This window comes from Empidonax traillii, unplaced genomic scaffold (assembly GCF_003031625.1).
Source record: "Empidonax traillii isolate 1590-97213 ecotype Southwest subspecies unplaced genomic scaffold, ASM303162v1 scaffold237:size1322474, whole genome shotgun sequence".
NCBI classification, from domain to species: domain Eukaryota; kingdom Metazoa; phylum Chordata; class Aves; order Passeriformes; family Tyrannidae; genus Empidonax; species Empidonax traillii.
In genome coordinates, this window is record NW_020955430.1 from 917,922 (window position 1) to 937,785 (window position 19,864).

At 41.7% G+C, this 19,864-nt stretch overlaps 1 protein-coding gene and 1 long non-coding RNA gene across 2 annotated transcripts in view; one reads left to right on the forward strand and one right to left on the reverse strand.

Annotated features, from left to right (window-relative positions):
- The window catches only part of LOC114059681, a 67,938-nt gene that overhangs the window by 26,757 nt on the left and 21,317 nt on the right, over nt 1-19,864 (reverse strand). The window lies entirely within an intron of this gene.
- Nucleotides 15,753-19,864, forward strand: part of AMMECR1 (Alport syndrome, mental retardation, midface hypoplasia and elliptocytosis chromosomal region gene 1) — a 92,923-nt gene continuing 88,811 nt past the window's right edge. The window contains exon 1 of the mRNA XM_027888386.1: nt 15,753-15,938. Within this exon, the coding sequence (XP_027744187.1) occupies nt 15,767-15,938 (172 nt within the window). The 5' untranslated portion in view covers nt 15,753-15,766. The remainder of the gene's footprint in view (nt 15,939-19,864) is intronic.

The window sequence follows — 19,864 nt, forward strand, 5'->3', positions numbered from 1 at the left end:
ATTAATAAAACTAAGGGGAAAAACTGCATTGGATTATTATCTTTTCATTAATCATTTCATATTTATCACAGGACCAGGAAGGATATATGAAAATACATGCTCTTCATCTCTGAGAACACGCTTATCTAATTCAGTTCCAAGTCAAACCAGATAACAGATAATGTCGATTGAATGAATAAATTAAAAAAAAAAAATTAGCTAATGTGAGGAAACCAGACTACTCATGAGAACTATCAGCCACAAGGCTGCCAGTTTTCATCCACAACAAGAATGTCTCAGCGTCTTTTTTGCCCTCAAAACTAAGAGGTTTTTGCCCAAATCTCAGTGGGAAGTTGAAAACCTATTTATTTTCTCTCTTCCTCTGGATTTCTAATTGAAATTCAACCTGCTTGTGATATTTAATATTCCAGTAGCAATTGCTGCAAAACCAGGAATATTCAGGACTGACCATACAAATGATAATTAGGGAGCACATGAGGATCCTCATTCTCCAGAATCCACAGTCCAGTCTCTCTGTCTCACCTCTATCAATCTCTTCTTAGAGAGAATAACCCAGAAACACATCCCAAAAGACACTCAGTGAGCGAATCCCTCTTTTTACAAACTCTAACCCAGCAAACAGACAGATCTGATCTTCTGAGCAGCAAGGTTGGTTAATGCCCAATTCCCACACGTATTTGAAGAAGTGGATACTGTTCTTGAGTAAATATAGTGGATTCTCCATTAAACTTCAACACTTAACATTCCAAACCTGAACAGCATTTTGTGGAACAGAACATATACAAGAAAGTTAAACTTCCATTTGGTCCTGTGCAGGGCTAAGGATTGGACTCAATGTTCTTTGTGGGTTCCTTCCAACTCAGCATATTCTGTGATTCTGTGAATTTCTATGCAGTACATTTGTCAAGTGAGGGAAGAGGACCCCAGGACCAATATTCTAAAATTTGCAGCATCTGAAGTGATGCTCTTCAGGTTTAGAGAGATAGTTCAATAAATACCCTCTCTTACATTCTGGGGTTATCAGAGCTCACACCTTACAATTAAATCCATTTGCAGGCATCAAAACAAAAACATCTCCCTTCAGAAACCATCATCCACCTGCATCATACATTGACTTCAGTATATTTTGCAGGCACTCATTTCAAACAGAGACTTTCTTCAGGTGTGCACAACTCCAGTCAGCCAGAGTGCCTTCTCTCTTCAGTGCTCTTTAGAAGATAAATGTAGAAAAGGCACCTTCCTTCCTCCCTTGCAGTGAATGGATTCTTTGAGGAAATGGGAGTATTAACTGTGATACAGCTACCCTTTTTGTCAAATTCTTTCACAGAGAGATCACTGCTTCTGGGACCCACAGGCCCATGGATTATTCACAGACCACACACTGGGAGGAGATACATTGACCTCAGGTCTGTTACATCACCATTAGTGTTACTCCACCCAGGACCTGAATAGTTCATTTGGATGAAGTTTCAGAAGTTATCAAGAGCAGCCCACATAATAAACCACGAACTTGGGCTGATCCAGTTTTGAAAGTCTAAACAGTGCTCAGGGAGTCAAAGAGGCAACATTTTCCATAGTGTTTTTGGGGGTTGGTGTGGATGTTTTACTTCAGATTACAGATTCTCTCTTTTATTGCTTGGCCCCAAGGAAACGAGAGAAAGCTTTCATCTGTACTCATTTATCTTATCTGTCATTTAGAAGAATCATATAAAAATCCCTTCTGGATGACACGGCCTCCTGAATTCCACAAGCTGGACGTGAGCAAAAAGCCCAGTCTGCAGGGTCAGACCGCAGGGTTCTCCTTCTGCACAGCTGAAGCAACATGGAGCGAGTGAGAAATTACTATGGATTCCTTCCCTGGACACAAGGGATCCTTTGGGCGGATGGATGACAGGGTAACCCGCTTTACTCAACAAATGCACCTCCTTCCTGGGGCCTATCGGGGGTTTGAAGCAACGAAATGGATTGGGAGCAGACATAATAATGTAAAAAGTCTTTGGGCAGCAGAATAAAGGACTGCAGCCCAGCCTTGAATGTGTGCTAAATTAGACTAAAAGCCAGAATATTATTAAGACTGAGGGGACCTGGCTACCATGTCCTTCTCCATTCAGATGAACTGAGCACAGACCCAGCAAGAGGGAGAATCATGCTTTTGGTTTTTCATGTCTCAATCCACTGATCCTTTCACGTGCCCACAGGACAATGGGAGGAAGTAACAGAGAGGGTTAATTTAATGGCTGCACTATAGTTGACTGGTGTTGAAGCCAGGACAGATGTGGGTTTTAATTAGAAAGCAGCTGCACATACATAAACCACAGCAATCTTAATCCAGAGAGTGACAGTGTGAATACAGACCTCTTGCAAAAGCACATACCTTTAATCTGCATTTGTCTGTGGGTTTAGGGGGAAGGGTTTTAGCAGAATTCTATCCAGCAGCTCATAGGAGATAGAAGGAAAAAGTACATATATGTCTAAAGTTCAGAAAAGGGTACTAAGAATGTAAACATAAAAGAATAAAAATAACCACATGGATCAAGTTTCTCAGCACCAAAACAGAGCAGTAAAGTTTTCCATTACCTTTCACAGAATAGAGCTCTCCCACTCTGAGCAAGGCTCCAGCTGTTCCCGGGGCTTTCCCTTGAGCATTGATTATGCTGGACATCCTGTGAACCCCCCACAAACTGGTAATTATATTTAGAATTGAGCCCTTTAGGAATTCAGGTACCCAATTTGCTAGGAATACTACAGAGGAGGAGGAGGAAATCATGAACAACAAATTGACTCTGCTAATTTTTACCACAGTCCACTGGGTCGAATGTGGAGGTTCCCCTGTCAGGAGGCAGGTCAGTGCAGAGGAAGCAGAGCCCCCAGACAAGTCAGGTGCTGCACATTCCTCTCCCATCTGGAGGTAGCAGCAAAACTGAGCATCCTGCTCCCAGTATAAAAAGTGGGTTATCTGCAAAGGCCCAGCAAGTCCATCAAGTCTGAAGCCCACAGGCTATGCCCGAGTACTCCAGAGAGAACAACTTCTGGCCCTTCTCAGTACCCACAGAGGAGTGTCCGTGTCCTGCCTCACCACATGCACATGCAGTGTCAATGGTGCAATGCACTTCATCCTGTCAGCTCTGCTCAGCTCTAGGAGTACAAACCTTCAACTGATCTGAATGAATGTAGAGGGTGGATAAGCTGGGAATTTTTATATACTCCAGTAAACCATTTCCCCTTCTGTCTTTCCACGTGCAATCTCACACTCTTAGGATGCTTATTATCCACTGATTTTTTCACTCCACCACTGTAGATTATTTGGATGAGAAGTCCCTGCCCCTCAGAAAGAAACAGAGAGATAGAGAAGAGGACAATCCTGTCAAGAACTGAGGCAGCTTCTGTAATAGCACATTGGCTCCTGGCAGGACCTGTGGACCAGTGGAGAGAGAAAGCCAAAGTGGAGCAGGTTTTCTGGCAGCACTTGTGACCCCACAGAAGACCCATGTGGGAGCAGTCAGCTGCTAAAGGACTGCACCCCACACCCCCATAGGAGGAACCAACACTGGTGCAGTCTGTGAAAAACTGCAGCCCATGAGAAGGACCCATGTTGGGAGAAGTTCTCACAATCAGCCAAAAAAAAAAAAAAAAAAAAAAAAAAAAAAGCTGGGGGAAATCTTGCGTGGGATCTACAAAATGTCTGGGCAAAACTGCCTTATTTCTAAATCCATATTGGAGTCCATCACCTCAGTAAGCCTGGCCTACATACACAGACAGCATGACCTTCAGTTGACAGATGAGAGCAGTGCAGAGTCTTGGATCCTGTTTAAAGGCCGTCAGTGATTCCCTGCCAAAGGACAGCTCACTGCTGGCCCGGGGCAGCGGGGAAGCCGCTCAGGCACCGAGGCTGGCTGGGGAACACCGGTGCCAAAGTGACAGCACACGACAGGAACCAGAGGGGCAAGAGGGAAACAACTACTAATGACTCAAATATCAGCTTTTCCCTCTTTTCACAGGTAATAAAGTGCCTGTATATCCATAGGTAGACATTCTAATGAGGAGTCTGATTTCCAAAACAATTGAGTCTCCAGTAGTTTCTGTGGAAACTGCTATAGAAAAATCAAGTCTCTCACAAGGGACTAAAAATGCATTTGCAAAGCTAAAGCTGGGCTACTGTTCTTAGAACATCTTAATATTTTGGTTTACATATTGTAACAGCTGGGGATGGCACAAGGCTGATCAGCAAACTGAAGTGGGATTAGAACATAAAGCTGGTATTAACTGTCTAAGCAAAAGCCAAGGTTGGTAACCTTTTATGTGGAGATTCTGCAGACTGAATGTTGAAGGGGAAGAACTCCAGAGAAACCCGACAGATTTTCTTTGTTGCAGACAGTTGGGAAGGGAGAAGTGAAGAAAAGAGATATTCAAAGAAATAAAAAAGGGGGAAAGGAAAATGGGCGATTAAACATTCCTTTGGTAGATTAATAGCCTGAAATAATTCAGGATGACAATATTTTTTAATTTCACACAAACATTTGGGCCTGCTACTTTGAGAATTTTGAGCCTTGTCCTCGTAACTGATGTAAGTCAAAGTGCCAGAGTTATGGGGATTATCGCCACAGAATGCTGTAATTTTAAGACCCTCAACAGGTCACCAAAGGGTTCCACCCTCTGCCATCTTCCTTTAGAAACTGCTAGAAAGGGACACCTTCCACTTTGAGCAGAAATCAGTGGTCAGGCCGAACAGAAACCAACCCTTCATAAGGTAGATGAACCTGGAAGTTCTGGTCACACACACAGTCCGTAACTGGACCATTGCTTAATGCAGGTTATGATTGGCTCCCACTTCATTTGTGGAATGTACCACATCTCCTTCATTCCTCAAATATCCCAGTGATGGCTGCTGGCATTTCTGTGCACAGAAAAGTCACTAGTAAAGTATTTAATATATTGCAGCTTCTTCAATTCAACCTAACTGCAGGAAATAGCTATTTTGTCTGTCAGAGCTTCAGGAACCAATTCAGCCAACACCTGATAAAACGCTGGTAAGACCTTAGAAGTGCAGGAGTTACCAGCCTAGAGTGAATGATCTGCGAGTGAACTGCACTGCCTCCAAATAAAATCCTTCTACCCCAATCTTCAGCTATAAAATAATGTGCTGCAGTAATTTCTAGCACCCATATCGTGCTGCAGCTACTTTTTCATGTATTTCCTTTTGCACAAAGCACATGGAAGTGAGGAGTGATGGGAAGGTCAGCTTTGTTTTGGAAAAGTCCAAAAGCTCTTTCTGCAGCACAGTTATTAGGAGAGCTGTGAGAAGGCCCAGTGGCAATGATATATAGATAAACATCTGCATTCCTTACATACCACAATCATTTTAGCTTCAAGTAGAACTTCACACTTCCAGTGCTAAGCAGATTGTGTATGTGCCAATTAGACACCCAAATTCTCTCCCCCCAGTTGGTGTCAGGTATCCATTTGATAATTTGCTTTTGCATTATGAAGAGCCATGACTGACTCAGTGATCCTTTCTTTAGATTTGCCAAAGCTCTCTCACATGCTGAGCAAACACTTAGCCCCTTTACAATACTGTATGAGCTGATTCTTTAGTCAAAAATATTTCACTACCTTAGAGTTGCATTGCAAAGATCCCCAACTATTTTATGCACTGCCTACTTAAAAAATAAATAAAGACTGAATTGCATTCCTGAGCCCAGGATCCTCTTGCACTATACAAATGTAAGTATTTAATTTGGCTTTCCCTGTTTATGTTAGTTTGTTTTAGTTGCTCTGTGTCTTACTCAACCACAAGAATGCAGTATAATTGGACTTATTCAGCACTGTGTGGTTTTGGCTGCTTTTTGCTTCACAGTAAAAAAAAAAAAAAAGTTTTTAAAGAACGTCTAAAAGTGTTTTTTGTTCCTCAGTTGTGAAACTAAAAACTAGACAAACAAGCAAAAGAAATTTCATACCGAGAGCCTGCAAATAAAGGCATAGAGTTAAAAATGAACTGTTTGTAGCATTGGTGAAAGGAAGAGGATTGTCAGCCTGGAGAGACTGAAGTCTGCTGCTCATCCCTGCAGAAATGATGGAGATCAGAACTGTGCAGTAACTGCTCCAGAACCCTCTTGCCAGCATAAGCTGGTTTATGGAGGTACAAGGGAGAAGAGGAAGAAACTACACAACAGTCATGGGGTGCCTTCCCTGGGAAAGTTTATTCTAACCCACAGGATCTCAGAGGCACCAAAATCCTGCATCAGCTCCCGCTGTAGGAAATGGGAAGATTGATGCTGAAGGACAGTGCAGGTCACAGGAGGTTGTCTCAGCACTGCAGTGCCTCGTGCCCAAGCAGCAGGACTGACAATCCCAGTCACAGAATCACACAATCATTAAGACTGCAAAAGACCTCCCAGATAACTGAGTCCAGCCTTTGACTGATCACCACCACGCCAGCTAAACCACAGCACTAAGTGCCACATCCAGTCATTTTCTGAACACCTCCAGGGATGGTGATTCCACCACCTGCCTGGGCAGCCCATTCCAATCCTTCACAACCCTCTGTATGAAGAAATTCCTCCTGATGTCCAACCTGAACCTCCTTGGTGCAGCTTGAGGTCATGTCCTCTCATCCTGGCCCTGGTTGCCTGGGAGAAGAGGCTGACCCCTACCTTGCTGCAGCTTTCTTTCTTAGATCCTCCTGGATCTTGGAGGGCATCAGTAGAGCTTAAAGATGCAGGGACGGCATCTGGGACAATATGGAATGAACTTTGTGACTGATGCTATGTGGGTATCTTCACTTAGATCCACAAGAACATAAAGATTCCCTAAAAAGACATGGAGGATTCTCCTCTGAAACATGGTTTCTCTGGCAAGATCAACTCAGCCTGAGCAGTCACTCCCATCCAGCTCTGACAGTGTTTCGGTGCAAAGTGCACGGTCGGGGTTGGGGTTGGAATGTGAAGTCCGGCCCTTCCCAGCACAGGGAGCGTGCCTGGGAGCCAGTCTGGCTGAGGAGAGCTTAGGGCAGCCCTGGAGATGCTTTTGCCTGTGTCTATGAAATGTGTTAAATGAACACCAGCCAAACCAAAACAAATCTCCACAGGAGGCTAAAAGCAGCAGCACCCACAGCAACTATAATCAAATATTCAGTAGTGGCTCCCAATTAGTTTTTAAATGCCTGAGAAAGATGTCCCACCCAGAAGCCCCATTTGCCATGTTTTAAAAGACTGATTTTCTTATGCTGAATTCTACACCGCAAAAAGCTCTATATAGTCATAAAAAGCTCAATTATTTTACTAAAATTGCTGCAATTTCAGATCTTTATGTTTCATAATATTTTACAAATGAAAATTGGATTGTACAAGTATTTGAAATGAATATTTATTCTATGCCTTGTTCTAGTGTTTGGTTGTTCATGAGCACCGTGCACAAAACTGATTCTATACTCGGTTTTAGAATGCATTTACAGCAAGAATTGCATTAGCAAAATAAAGAACAGCAAAAGGGGAGCAAAACAAGGAATAGCAAAAGAGGAGCACTATAAAGCAGAGGCACACCCTTCTGAGACAGAACGCAAAGCAACACCCATGAGTAATAAATAAATAATTCACCACAAATTTCATACCTTACTGTTTTCTGTTTCAGGGGCCAATACATAAATATTTTGCAGATGCCATCTACTGGGGAAGTAGGAAATCATGCAGTAAATAAAATAACTTAGGGAACAGTTTTTAAAATCTCATAATTTCTTTACTTGTGTTAGCTGTTGCAACAAGAAAAGTGACCGAGGCAATTGGCTCTTAAGCATTTATGATGAGTCAAAAAGGAACTGGGGAAATGTAGGCACACGAATGTTAACATCACCGAGGCAGCAATCAAAGTAGAAATAGGGTGTTTTAACTAAACACTGGTCAGAAAGCTCAGAAATCACTGATATCTTCAAGAAGTACCGCATTTAAACCCAGAGAGACCAGATGCTCACAGACCTAAAGGTCTCGTACTCTCATTGTTTATACCATGCTGCCCTCTAGCAACCAAAAACCACTGCACAGCATTCGTGAAGGGTTTTCTCAGAACACAAGCTGGTTTTTCCTTTCCAAAAACGTTTGTTGTTTGCCTCAACTGTGCTTTAAACTGCATTTTAAAGCTCTTGTTCGGTAAATTTTCTTCAATAGTTTAATAGAAACAACAAAATTGGCTACTTACCTGCAATGGTGAAAGTTAAACATATTTGGAGACAGCTACTGCTTTATCAAGATGTCTGTACCTGACTCATCTTTGCTCCATTAGACCACCTTGTTCCCTGATGTATTATCAGGCAGTCTGGCCCCAGCCCTTTGCTTACCAGTGCAAACTGCACTGCGAGGAGAACAGTCTGGTGCCAGTGAACTCCATCGGTGGCTCCACAGGCCCCTAAAAACCCAGGGAGGATCTCTAAGTAGTGCAAGTTTTTTCCTGCACTTTTTGTACAGGGCACCTTCCAGTTCAAGCTGGAACTATAAACCCCAACCATACCAGATCCACTCATGGGGTCTGACACACCCTAACCCATTTTGGCCCTTCCACACCTTTCCCCCCATAATTTGTGATCGCTCTCTGCTGCCAACTCAATCCACCTGGGAATTGAGGTGCCAATAAAACACACAGTCATTGAAATTAAAAATTAAATCAAAAATTTTTAAGGGTACTGACAAAACAAATAGTTATAATTTCATTTCTTCTTTGGTCTGACAAAACACATGAAAATTCCCAAGGCCTGTGATGATATTCCAGCCTAGGTACATTCACCTCTAAGGCACTTTGAACTGAAGTCAGCAGGAGCTACAGACAGACAGACAGACTTTTCTGAGTGCCTGACCTAATGAGGAGGTCAAATTCTGACCTCTAATTGAGTTGATAGATGCAGAAAAAGAGCTTCATTTAGAAAATCTTGTTTGAATTAAAACTAACCCAAAGTGGCTCCAGTTCTGAAGTGGAGAGAAACGTAAATAAATATTCTGATTAAATGGCTTCTGTGATTTACAAACAACAAATGAACACAAATTTACTGTTCAAATAAAAAAGAAGGTATCTCAAGAAAAGCACGAGAAATGCTGACAAAAGAACCAGGGTGAGCTGACAGCCACTGGGCTAAGGGAGGCTCTTCAGCCACCTGCAAGACCAAACTGTTCTTTGAAATGACGCACATTGGAAAGTTACAGCCAAGTAAAGGTCAGGCATCAATAGAAACATAATTCAAAAGGCAAAGAAATTCATATTTTACAGAGCATCCTCCCTGAGGACCTAGCAGAAGATCACTGCTGCCATATGAGCTGAACTGAGGAAACACTGAGAGGAAGATGCACTTCAGGCCCTGCTTCCAGCCCTCCTGTTCCCCCGGGCTGAATTCAGCTGCCACAGCTACAGCACCCACGGGCTGGGAGGCTCAGGAGGGCCACACTGACCTACAGGGCCTTCTCCCCTCTTTCTTTTCAGTGTCTTTTTGCAGCCCAAGTGCAGGGGGTGTGAGCAGCAGGAAGAGCACTTGGCACTAGAATATCTCAGCTCTGCATTCGAGCGGGTTTTTGTACTGCCCAAATAGGACGGCAAAGTTGGTTGTTAAATATCACACATTAAATAAACATAAAGTAAACATATGGGGGGTGAAGGCAGGGTAATGTATCTGCCTTAGGGACAGCAATTTCGTTTTTCAGCAAACTGCTATTTTGTATCTACTGGGAACTTCATATTAAACTCAAAGAATTTCTATTAACCTTTTCCCCATAAATTTAGACCTCGGGAGGGGTTTATAAGTGACACCACTGAAAACCATGCTGCAGTAGTGGAAAAATGTGTTACATGGAACAAATCAGCAGATTAAAACCTCCAGCTCCGTTTGTCTAAACAAATACTCTTTTCCATTAACCATAACATAGGAATCCTGTACCACAGTCTTTGAGGCTGATTATGTGAAACCGCTTTTAAATATTACTTTTGAGTTTCTCTTTTTAACTGACCAGTGGGACATTCTTAAAATACCATCAAATTATTTCCCTCGTTTAATATAATTAACAACACTTTTTGAAACGTTCAGCTTCTTGTCCACACCCAATTTGCTGAAAGGTCAGAATTAAAACCACTGGGATTCCTACTGGATAATTTTTCAATGTGTTATAACCAGTAATTGTGAAATAGCACAGTTAAATCTCAAGTAGGATTCTACAGGCCTCAGGCAAAATTCCTGCTGCAGTCATGAGAAATTTTTCTTGAGAAAGGACCAAGGGATTAAACTGTTGAAGGAAAAGAATAATTTTATGAGCCCTGCTGGCCAGTTTACACACCAGATAAACTCGTGTTGGAACTGGCAGCCTATTTGGACAGGAATGGCAAAACTATCTGACCCAATCAGACCTGATTCAGCTACTGCAAAATCTCATCTCTGGAAATCAAAAGTTTGCATATGTAGGGGGAATCCAGAAAGCCCTAGTACTGAAAAGACTTATGAAAATTATACTGAATCAAAAGAATGGTTAAATATAGTCCTAATAGTCCTAAATAAAGTCCTATTGCAATATATGCTCATTTTCAGGCAGATGCTTCAGTGCTTTCCTGATTCAAGATATTAATGAACACAATGTCTTCTATTAACATTACTTTCTAGACTGAGAAATACAAAAGTTCAGGAGTGTCTGTAGCTATAGAAATGTCTGACATCTTCACTCATAGGAAAAACACCACGAGCTGATAAAAATACCAGTGCCATGGAGAAATCAGACAGAGCAAAATGCTCCAAGGGACAGAAAAGGTAGCAAGGACTCTCTGAGGAGAAGGGAATTTTTAGAATGATGGCAAACCCCACGAAACCTCATTTTCAAATATTGTGTTTTATTCTTCTTTGTTTGGCTTGCCTTTTTTTTTTTTTCTTTTCTTCTTCTTCTTTATTATTATAAAATCTCTACTCTACCTCAAAGGCCCACTGTCACACTGTTTTTCTATGCATACTTTCCCAGGATATTTAGATAGTCTGACCACAGGCAGCAGAGATCTGAGATGTGTGTTTAAAGAAGAGGGAGCTCTAAGCCATGGTAGAAGAGAATCAGTGCCCAGACACAGATAACTCTGGGGAGGGAAGGGACAGGCACTGCAGCAGCTGCAATAACCCATTTTCCCCACAGTCAACATATCAAACAGAATGACACTGATGGGCTTCAGGCTGCAGCTGACTTCTAATGGAACCTGTCCTGACTTGGACACTCAAGAGTAAAACCAAGTTCAACTGTAAAGCTCTCCTGTCACAGAAGTCCCTGCATTTAGAGACTGGGCTAATCACATCTCTGAGACAAAGCATCTTTCCTTTTCCTCACTGGGAAGCTCATCCCAAGAAAGGATGTACCAACTGTCTAACTCAACTTCTATGCACATCTGAAATGTGTAAGTTTAGAAAGAATTACTTGGATTTACAGCTGTGTAATGGAGTAGAACCAGGACCATTTTACCCACTATTTTCTTTAACATTTGGAATAAAACTTTTGGTAATGAAGTTGTGAGTATTCAGGAGTCAGTTGCTTTGGAGTACTCTAGTTTATGCTGTTGTACATATAAAACTGAACAAATACAGTAAGGCCAAATTGAGCATTTCATAACATGGGAATAAGCATGGATTTGATGGTTGTTACTATCAACTCCTGACTATATTCTCTTACCTTCCTAAGACAAACCTGCAGTGCTTGGGCCAAGCAGATGCAGAATGTATCAAATGAATACCTTAGGGCAAGGGACACAATGTGATGTTTCATTATAAACTCGGGGAAGCAAACTATATCCTTGACAAACTCTGCTCCCAGACATTGCTGAGGCCATTGATAATTCTTTATGTCTCATGTGAGGATCACCAGAGGAAATCTCTGGAACTAGTCATTAATCAAACAAAGCATAGCACAGACTTAGAATTTTTGAAATGGTGCCAAAAGCATTTGTGGAGATTTGCAATGACAACTGATGAGAAGCTCAATGCCTAGAGGGAGAAAGGGTTGTGGCTTTCCTCAGATTTTGTTTTGGGTTTGTTTTTTTTTTTCCTCTTTCACTGATTGCTTCAGAATCTTTATAAGGAAAATCTTCCAGTCAAGTCCTTTGTAGAGAAGAAAATCAATTTTCCAAACAGTTTCTATTATACTGGCACCTTTCCTGTTTTTATACAGAATGAGATTCATCCATTCCAACAACAGGTCTCCAACCAAAATACAGGGCAACAGAATGGGAGTGGAATAGAGTGGGATGAGCCTCATCAGAATGCACTTGGCAAGAGAAACTATTATAAAATTGGGTTTTAAACACAAAGGAGAATGTCCCAGACAGTAGAGCAGAAAGGTAAAAAGTAGAAGAGAAAAAATGAGTGAAGAGATTCTGGCAGATAACAGCAATTGACTGTGTCTAATTAACCTTAGCTGAAATGAGAGAAATACATTCTAGCAAGACCCTATGAATCAGTTTCCAGCTACAGGAAGAGACCTTACTTTTCAGGTTCCTGTCTTAAAATGAAACATTTTGCACATTTTTCCTAGTGAAACAGGTGTAGCTACTGAAATGTGGAAAAAGCATATTGCAGTAATCAAGGTCATTAACCTCAGGCTGCCCTGTCCTACCAAACCTGGACCCTTACTGTTCAAACAACTTGGATAGACACAGTCTTCAGGGCACTAACACTTATGATATTCCCTGGTCTTTTTTTTTAATCCCATATTACTTCAGATAAATTAATCCTTAAAGTTTTCATACTGCAGTGTCAGGTACAGTGCTTTTTCTTTTCCCACTGATTTTACCAGGGCTGGCATTTGAGGCCTTATTTCAAGCCATGGTTACAGCTTTGGACAACGCAAAGCGTCATTTTGTACCAGCTCTGTCATTGTCATATAAATATAATTATCTGTCAGTCCCCTGGAAGTCTTCCTACTTCAGTGATTTACATGTGCCAGACATAATTTTGAAGTTCATGCTCCAAAGAGACCATCTCATGAGGAAAACAACTGGTGACATCCTGCCCAGTGAAGAGTGTAAAACATTCACCTCCATTTCCCAGTTTATTTTGCTCAACAAGTTCTTGTAATGGAGTTCTCATTTACACCCATACCAGTCTGGTGACTGGTAGAAATAGGACTTTGTTTCTCCAGATCAACCAACACTACAAGGCAAGACTCTCACACATTATGGAATGCTCAAATCCACATCCTGATGTGCAGACAGACAGAAGATTTATAGATCACAGCAGACTCACGACAGGCTCACAGCTAAGTCAGTCCTGGTAGGACAGCGCTAGTTTCAGGTATTTCTCCACTTCTGTTCAGGGAAATCACAGGAAAAAGACACTCTTCAGCTTACACTGGGTGCTCAGGCAAAACTCAAGTCATATTATATTAAAGAAATGACTCAGTCGAAGAAAAGAACACGAGCATTGAAACATTCAATTCTCATGAGCGTGTTAGCTAATTTAGAGCTATCATGACATAAAGCATCATGCTTAGTGGAAGATGTACTCTCTCCATACATCTGTTTGATAGGCACCATAAGAACGATGAATGTATGCTAATGCCTTTGTTTCCATGCCAAACCACCCATCTGTTCTCTGCTCACAATTGTCATGCTCTTTTCTTTTCACTTTTGCCCTCTGCTATATTTAAGTTTAAAAAATACAAAAGTATGCATTATCGTGTATATATGTAATTTATGCTCTAGACCCTCAGTACTAATGAAATTCAACAATGAGAGAATAGAACAAAGAGAAAATGGTTCTGAATACTAAGTTTCCAATTGTTGGAGATGTAGCGCTGCTTTATTGCCTTGCATTAGCAACCTCTTCATAACACGGAGAGACAAAAAGTGTTTGAATTAATTACCTCATTTGTGAGGGGAAAAAAACCTCATTTTTTAGGGCATAGTTCATCTGCTAACACACAGACACTACAGATGGTCTTATGCTGATATTTCACTAGCAGTGCACCACACATGATGAATTACCCACTAGTTGTCATTAATACTGGGTTTAGGTTTTAACTTATGAGAAAGGTGCCTACAAAGTCTTTTGTGTTACCACTTGCTGCTTCAAAGACAGGAACAGGGGTTTGCATTAGGAATCTTTAGAGATTAGTAATCAGACTTCCTGAGCTCACCATGAAATTTATGATATATATTTATATGCCAACACTAGATGTGTGTAAGTGCTTCCTGCCCGCTATCTGAGAGTGAACGCTGCAACGTGAGTCATAATTATTCAGTTCCTAATTTCTAATATCCTACATTTCCTCTTGGTCAGCAGAAGTACTTCAGAAAGAGCCTGCTGGGGTATAAATACTAATTAAATGACCAGCCTACTTCAGGGATTGTCTGCTCTTCCAGCTCTTAGAGAAACATTTATGATCCGACCAGTTCAAACTGTAAATAGACCAAAAGACCCAATAATGGGCCTTTTCCTCCAAAGCACCTACATTCACAAACTCACAGCATCTTCAAGATAAAATGCTCAGACACTCTTATAGAACTTCATCAAGTCAAGTGGCCAGTCCTACCAGGATGATGAAGTGATCACCCACCACTATGGTTGAAGCACATCAGACATTTTGTTCTCCCTGTGATGCCATTATTCCTTGGCACATATCAGAAAACTGATGTTAAACCAAAGGCACATTCTGAAGTAATGGCAATACTCAGCTCTTTCCTCAGATGCACAATTGCTTTCCAAAGCAGCAGCTTCTCATAATCCAGTCCCAAGTGGCCTGAATCTAACCCAGTTGCAGCACTGAAGCCTTTTCCCTTTTCAGTGTCAGTTCAAAGAAAACTGGGGAGCAGTTCCAGTCCATGCTCTGGCAGCTCCAACACCAGACTAAGTAGGTTACTGATGATTACTTTTGGTGCTATATGGGAAACTTAACTGATGTCAAGCCAATGTACCCAGAATTGTGCCAACTGCTTCTTGTTCTCTTCTAAATCAGGGAAGTAACATTAAAAAGTGCTGGGGAACAAGCTGGGGGCTGAGGCTAAAGCACACTCTGCTCTAGTGGTCTGTGTAAGCACATGGGATCCACAGGGAACACTCACAGACCAGAATAACCTGCAGCAGTCTTTAAGCTGCTGTAGTTTGTTCTGGGCACAGTAGAGAGATTCCAGGGTCTCCTCCAAGGCTGTGCCAAAAAATTCTTGATATTTTGTCCATAAGTCAGTGTTTGCAGAAAAGTTCCTAAAATGTTGTGCCTTCCTTCCTTCCATCCTTCCTGCCTCAAAACTTCACCTGAAATCCTTTTCATTCTGTGGGACCACAGACAGCTTAAAGGGGGTATTTAGCATATACCCTACACAAGACTGAGCTTCCCAGAAGTTAAAATTCTGCAAAATGTCAGCTTGCCTGACAGCTCTGAAATTTAGGAAACAGGGCACTGCTATAAAATATTGTCACAGCATCACAGATACTACAGTTGAAAGAATTTTGTTTTTAAATCATATTTCCTCTTCCATCTGCTATTGCAGAACTTTATTCCATGCTGAACTCTTAAGGGTTAACTTGCACTGGGTGGAGGAGGGGGAAATCAGAGGTCAGCTCATGCTCTGATACCGGTGAACTCACAAGTTACTCCTCAAGCATGTGGTTTCATCCTAGGTTCTTCCTGCCAGCAATTTCTCACTTTAATCATACACCCACAGCAACCCAGATCTTTAAATTCAGCAATTCTTTCTCAGGTTTCAGCAAGTCATTGGCAGCCTGAGCTATTTTTGGGATATTTTCTCTACTGCAGATGCAGCTCAGGAAAACGCAGGGAGCATGCTAAAGACCTGCAGCTATTTGCCTTGTACAATTTGCTCATTTCTCTTTATTTCTCTGTTTTCCTGCACTCATCACTTAAAGGACAATCTTTCTTGCAAACAAAATCCCCGGAGCCTGACTAGAGGGACTGAAGGCTCCCAGACACGGATTGCCTGCCAGCCCCAGCACGGTAAGGACATGGACACTTTTGGCTAGCCTTGCATTGCAGCTTTTTAAGCTTTGCTGAACGTTTATTTGTGTCCATCGCTTCCAAATCAACACTGCTGGCATGGCAGGCAGTCTCCAGCTCCTGGTCTCCATTTTCATTCCCTAAAATCCTCAGCACTTGTAAGTAACACATTTATACTCAGCGTCTCTTTGTGTGTTCCGGAAATCAATGACTGACACTAATTTTAATCAGTTCCAGCGGTGGGGGTTTTTTTCTTTACATTCTAGCATCTTTGGGGCATCTGTAATTTGCATTCCTGATTGAAACTGGGGGTATTTTTATTGCCTGATCTTCCCTACTGAAGGTATATTGTTAGTCTTATTATTATTTAGCTCGGGCAAATTATTCAAATCAGGGAGTGGGTTTATGTACGGTAGATGGAAAGCCCTGCTGATTTACAGTTAAATACTGTTAAATCCATTGCTCTCCTGCCTTGTGTGCCGGCTCTGCTCGAAAACCTTTAGGCTGCCACAGAGCAAGCAGTACACAAACACTACAAAGGCACTGACAGCACAAAACCAGTGCAGCAGACTGAGCTGAACTAAAAACGACTTGTTTTTCTACGTTCGCAGAAATGCACTAAAAGTAACCTCTGCAAGAATGGTGACATTCCAGTTTTATAAGACATACTATTTTATTGAAATACTTGTAAAAAGAGTTTAGCATCCTCAGGGACATTTTACTTGCACATACTGCTGCAGGAAGATGAACACAGTTCTTGTCTAATCAATGTGCAAACCAGATTCTGGGAATCTCCGGTGAAAGAAAGTGGAAAAGGGATTCTCAGAAAAACTGGAATTGCTTTATGCTTTATCCTTTCGTGTTCAGTAATACAATGATTGCAGACAATTCCCCCGAGGGTTTAGTGGACATCACCCAAATATTTGACTGCAACTTAGTGTTTGTTGTCCTTTCAGGAGAGCTTTTAGAAAGCCTGACTTTGCACTAGAGGTAGGAAGGCCTTCAGACTAAGCAATCAAAGCTACGTGTGTCTGCTGCCAGGACAGAAAAGAGCACAGTCAACAATTGTATTCCCATAATATTTACTATCAAAATGCTTAGACATTACAGTCTGCAGCAGAAACACAAGTTAGCTCAGCCTCTGAAACAGTGTTTTAGGAACTTATTTTTTTCAGTTTCTAGTTTGCAAATGTTTCTTGAGTGATGTATAAAACTGAGAGAGGGATGGGAGAAATCCTAAATGTGCACATGAGTAGCATGAAGGTCTCTAAGGCTTAATTTTCAGTATGGGAAAAGTTCTGGTGTTGATATGCAGAGAATTTTAAGGAAAGAGCCACTCAGGATGTAATGGCTTACAACTCAGACACTAGAAGCAAAAAGTGAAAACTTCAACTTGTATCAGTAGATTTAGGATCAGGCTCTGAAAGTGGTATTTTTGCTTCTGAAAGCCTCTTAACAATTTTGAGGCAATTTTTCTGATACTGTCAATGTTGCTTCTGATACCTGAGCCTGGCTCTCTCCTCCAGCTGGTGAGTCTCTGCCTCAGTGCCACTGAAATCACAGATACTGTATTAGCTGACTGAGAAACAGGAATCAATCCTTTAGTCCTTAGTTCCATCTCATACTCAATCCCATATGTCAGCACTCAGCTTGATTGAAATCTTGAGACTCAACACGTTTCCCAGAGAGCACAGGCAGAAAGATGGATGTGTGTCACTAAAAGTTAGCAAAGCATTTGGTTGTTTACTGTTAACAGAGGAACTGATGTGTCATTGGACAAGTGACAAGGTGGATATGTAAAGTTACATCCAAAAAAAAAGTTACTCCCAGCACAAACAGAAGTCAAATGAAGGAAGTTTAACTGGCAGGACAGGTCTGTGCAGAACTGAGTGTTTGGGGAATACAGTGAGGTAAACCCAATACAGTGATTACATCTGTACAGATAACAATTCAAGTGGGGCTTGTTTGGATTCATTTTAGAAAATGTCATACTAAATTGTGCCACTGACAAAAACTATGATTAAAAAGACAATGCATGTTGTTTCACAGTATGTGTGGAAAGGAGATAATCTGAATAATGTTAAAGCAGATGCCATCTAGGATATATGAAGTGTTTATTTTTAAAGCAAATTGTTGCATACAGGTGCTTTTTGGAAACTGAAAACCCAGTCTTTTCTAGAGGAGGAATACAGACCATGGAGATTAGCAACTATCCAGACCTTTCCAGCTGAGGGATACCCTCATGCCATGTTAATGGACTACCTCTCTGTGTGTCCATATACATTAAATCATTCACACATAAGATAAAAAAAAATTAACTGACTCTGTAAAAGCACTAATTTATAATTCAGCAGCAGGTATGATGCCAGGCGCTCCATAACTCATATTTAATGATCCTTGCCTAGAAACAAGTATATATAAAGGGCTAATGGATATCAGTAAGGGCAATGGCTAAAGTGGAACCCATGCTGACTTACAGTAGAACTTGTTCTGATGAGAACATGAGCCAAAAGCACAATTATTCCTCAGAATATCACAGAAGTGGGTTCCTCCACTTTTAATGACATCCTCAGACACACACTAAAGTTGCCATAAGACTCTACAAGAGCACAGCCATGGTAACTGGCCTGTAATATAGTCTTCTGCTTAGTTCTTTTTTTCCCAAGTTTACTCTTTTCAATTTTAGCCTAAAAATAAGTTTAAAGAAAATTAATTGGTCCTGCACTACTCTGCAAATGGCTAGACTAAAAGCACCCATGTCTCAATGGCTCCACTGACATGCAGTAACTGCAACAACCTGATCAGATGGCTGAGCCCTTCATTAAAATTGAAGGGACAGGTTTATTTTTCCTGGCTGTCACTTTGCACCAGACTAATACTATTAAATCCAGTTGAGAGACTGTGTTGAAAGAGGACTCATCAAAAAAAAGTGAATAGTACAAGAATTCTTCAAGGACTGGGTGTGAATTTTAGTAGTTGTATACAGGAAGGCTCTGCAACAAAGAGCTGACAAACTGCGCTGGTGTGCTCGAGTGTATCAGCAGGCAGCATCAGCTGAGGGGAGGAATATCACAGAGTGGCAGAAATTACAGGAAATGTAGTAGGAATTTGAGGCTTGTGGTAGGCAGGAATGAGCAAATGAGGGAGCAGCCTCAGTGACAAACTGCAGACTTGTGTGAGAGGAGGCAGTGCCAGTAGCTCAGCTTTGTCTTCCCTGTAGCTGCTGAACCCTGGCAGCACTGGCACTCCCAGCCTCTCCCAGATGGCAGCAGAGGGATGGAAATGCTCTGCAGCCTCTTTCTCTTGGATCCTCCCCTGTCCATTCCTTCCCACATCATCCCACAGCAGGAGAAGGCCTTGGCCCAACCCAACATCAGCCTCTGGTAACAGTTAGAGAAGCACTGGGAGGTGTAAGAGCTACCTGGGAAGGAGGAGAGAAGAGCTACAAGGCCTGGACAGCAGGGTGAGAGTAGCAGAGGAACAGAGATGTGACAGCACGTCACATCTGTGCTGTCAGTGGAGGACTGTGCAAAGACACAGGTAGACAAAGTGCAGCCACTTCCACCCAACATTTCCCACCATGACAAGGCTGAGAAAAAGACAAAAGCACTTCCCAGTACACCATTAAAGACAGAGATTCTGGAGACAGCACAGTACTGACGGCATCCCACAGGTATGGGTGAGTCCCTGTTTGGAATAGGATCAAGTTCTTGTCACTCACAGAGAGATCAATGTGTATCATAACAATGAGGCAGGAATATGAAGGCTATTGGTAAAGATATCATCAGGGAAATTAATTATTTAAGATGTATGACAATGCTGGCCAAGAACAAACAGATATAAATTGAACAGTGAAATTAGAATGAGGAGAATACACTGAAGCAGAGAGATGGGAGCAAGAATCCCAATTATCCTCTTTTTAAGGT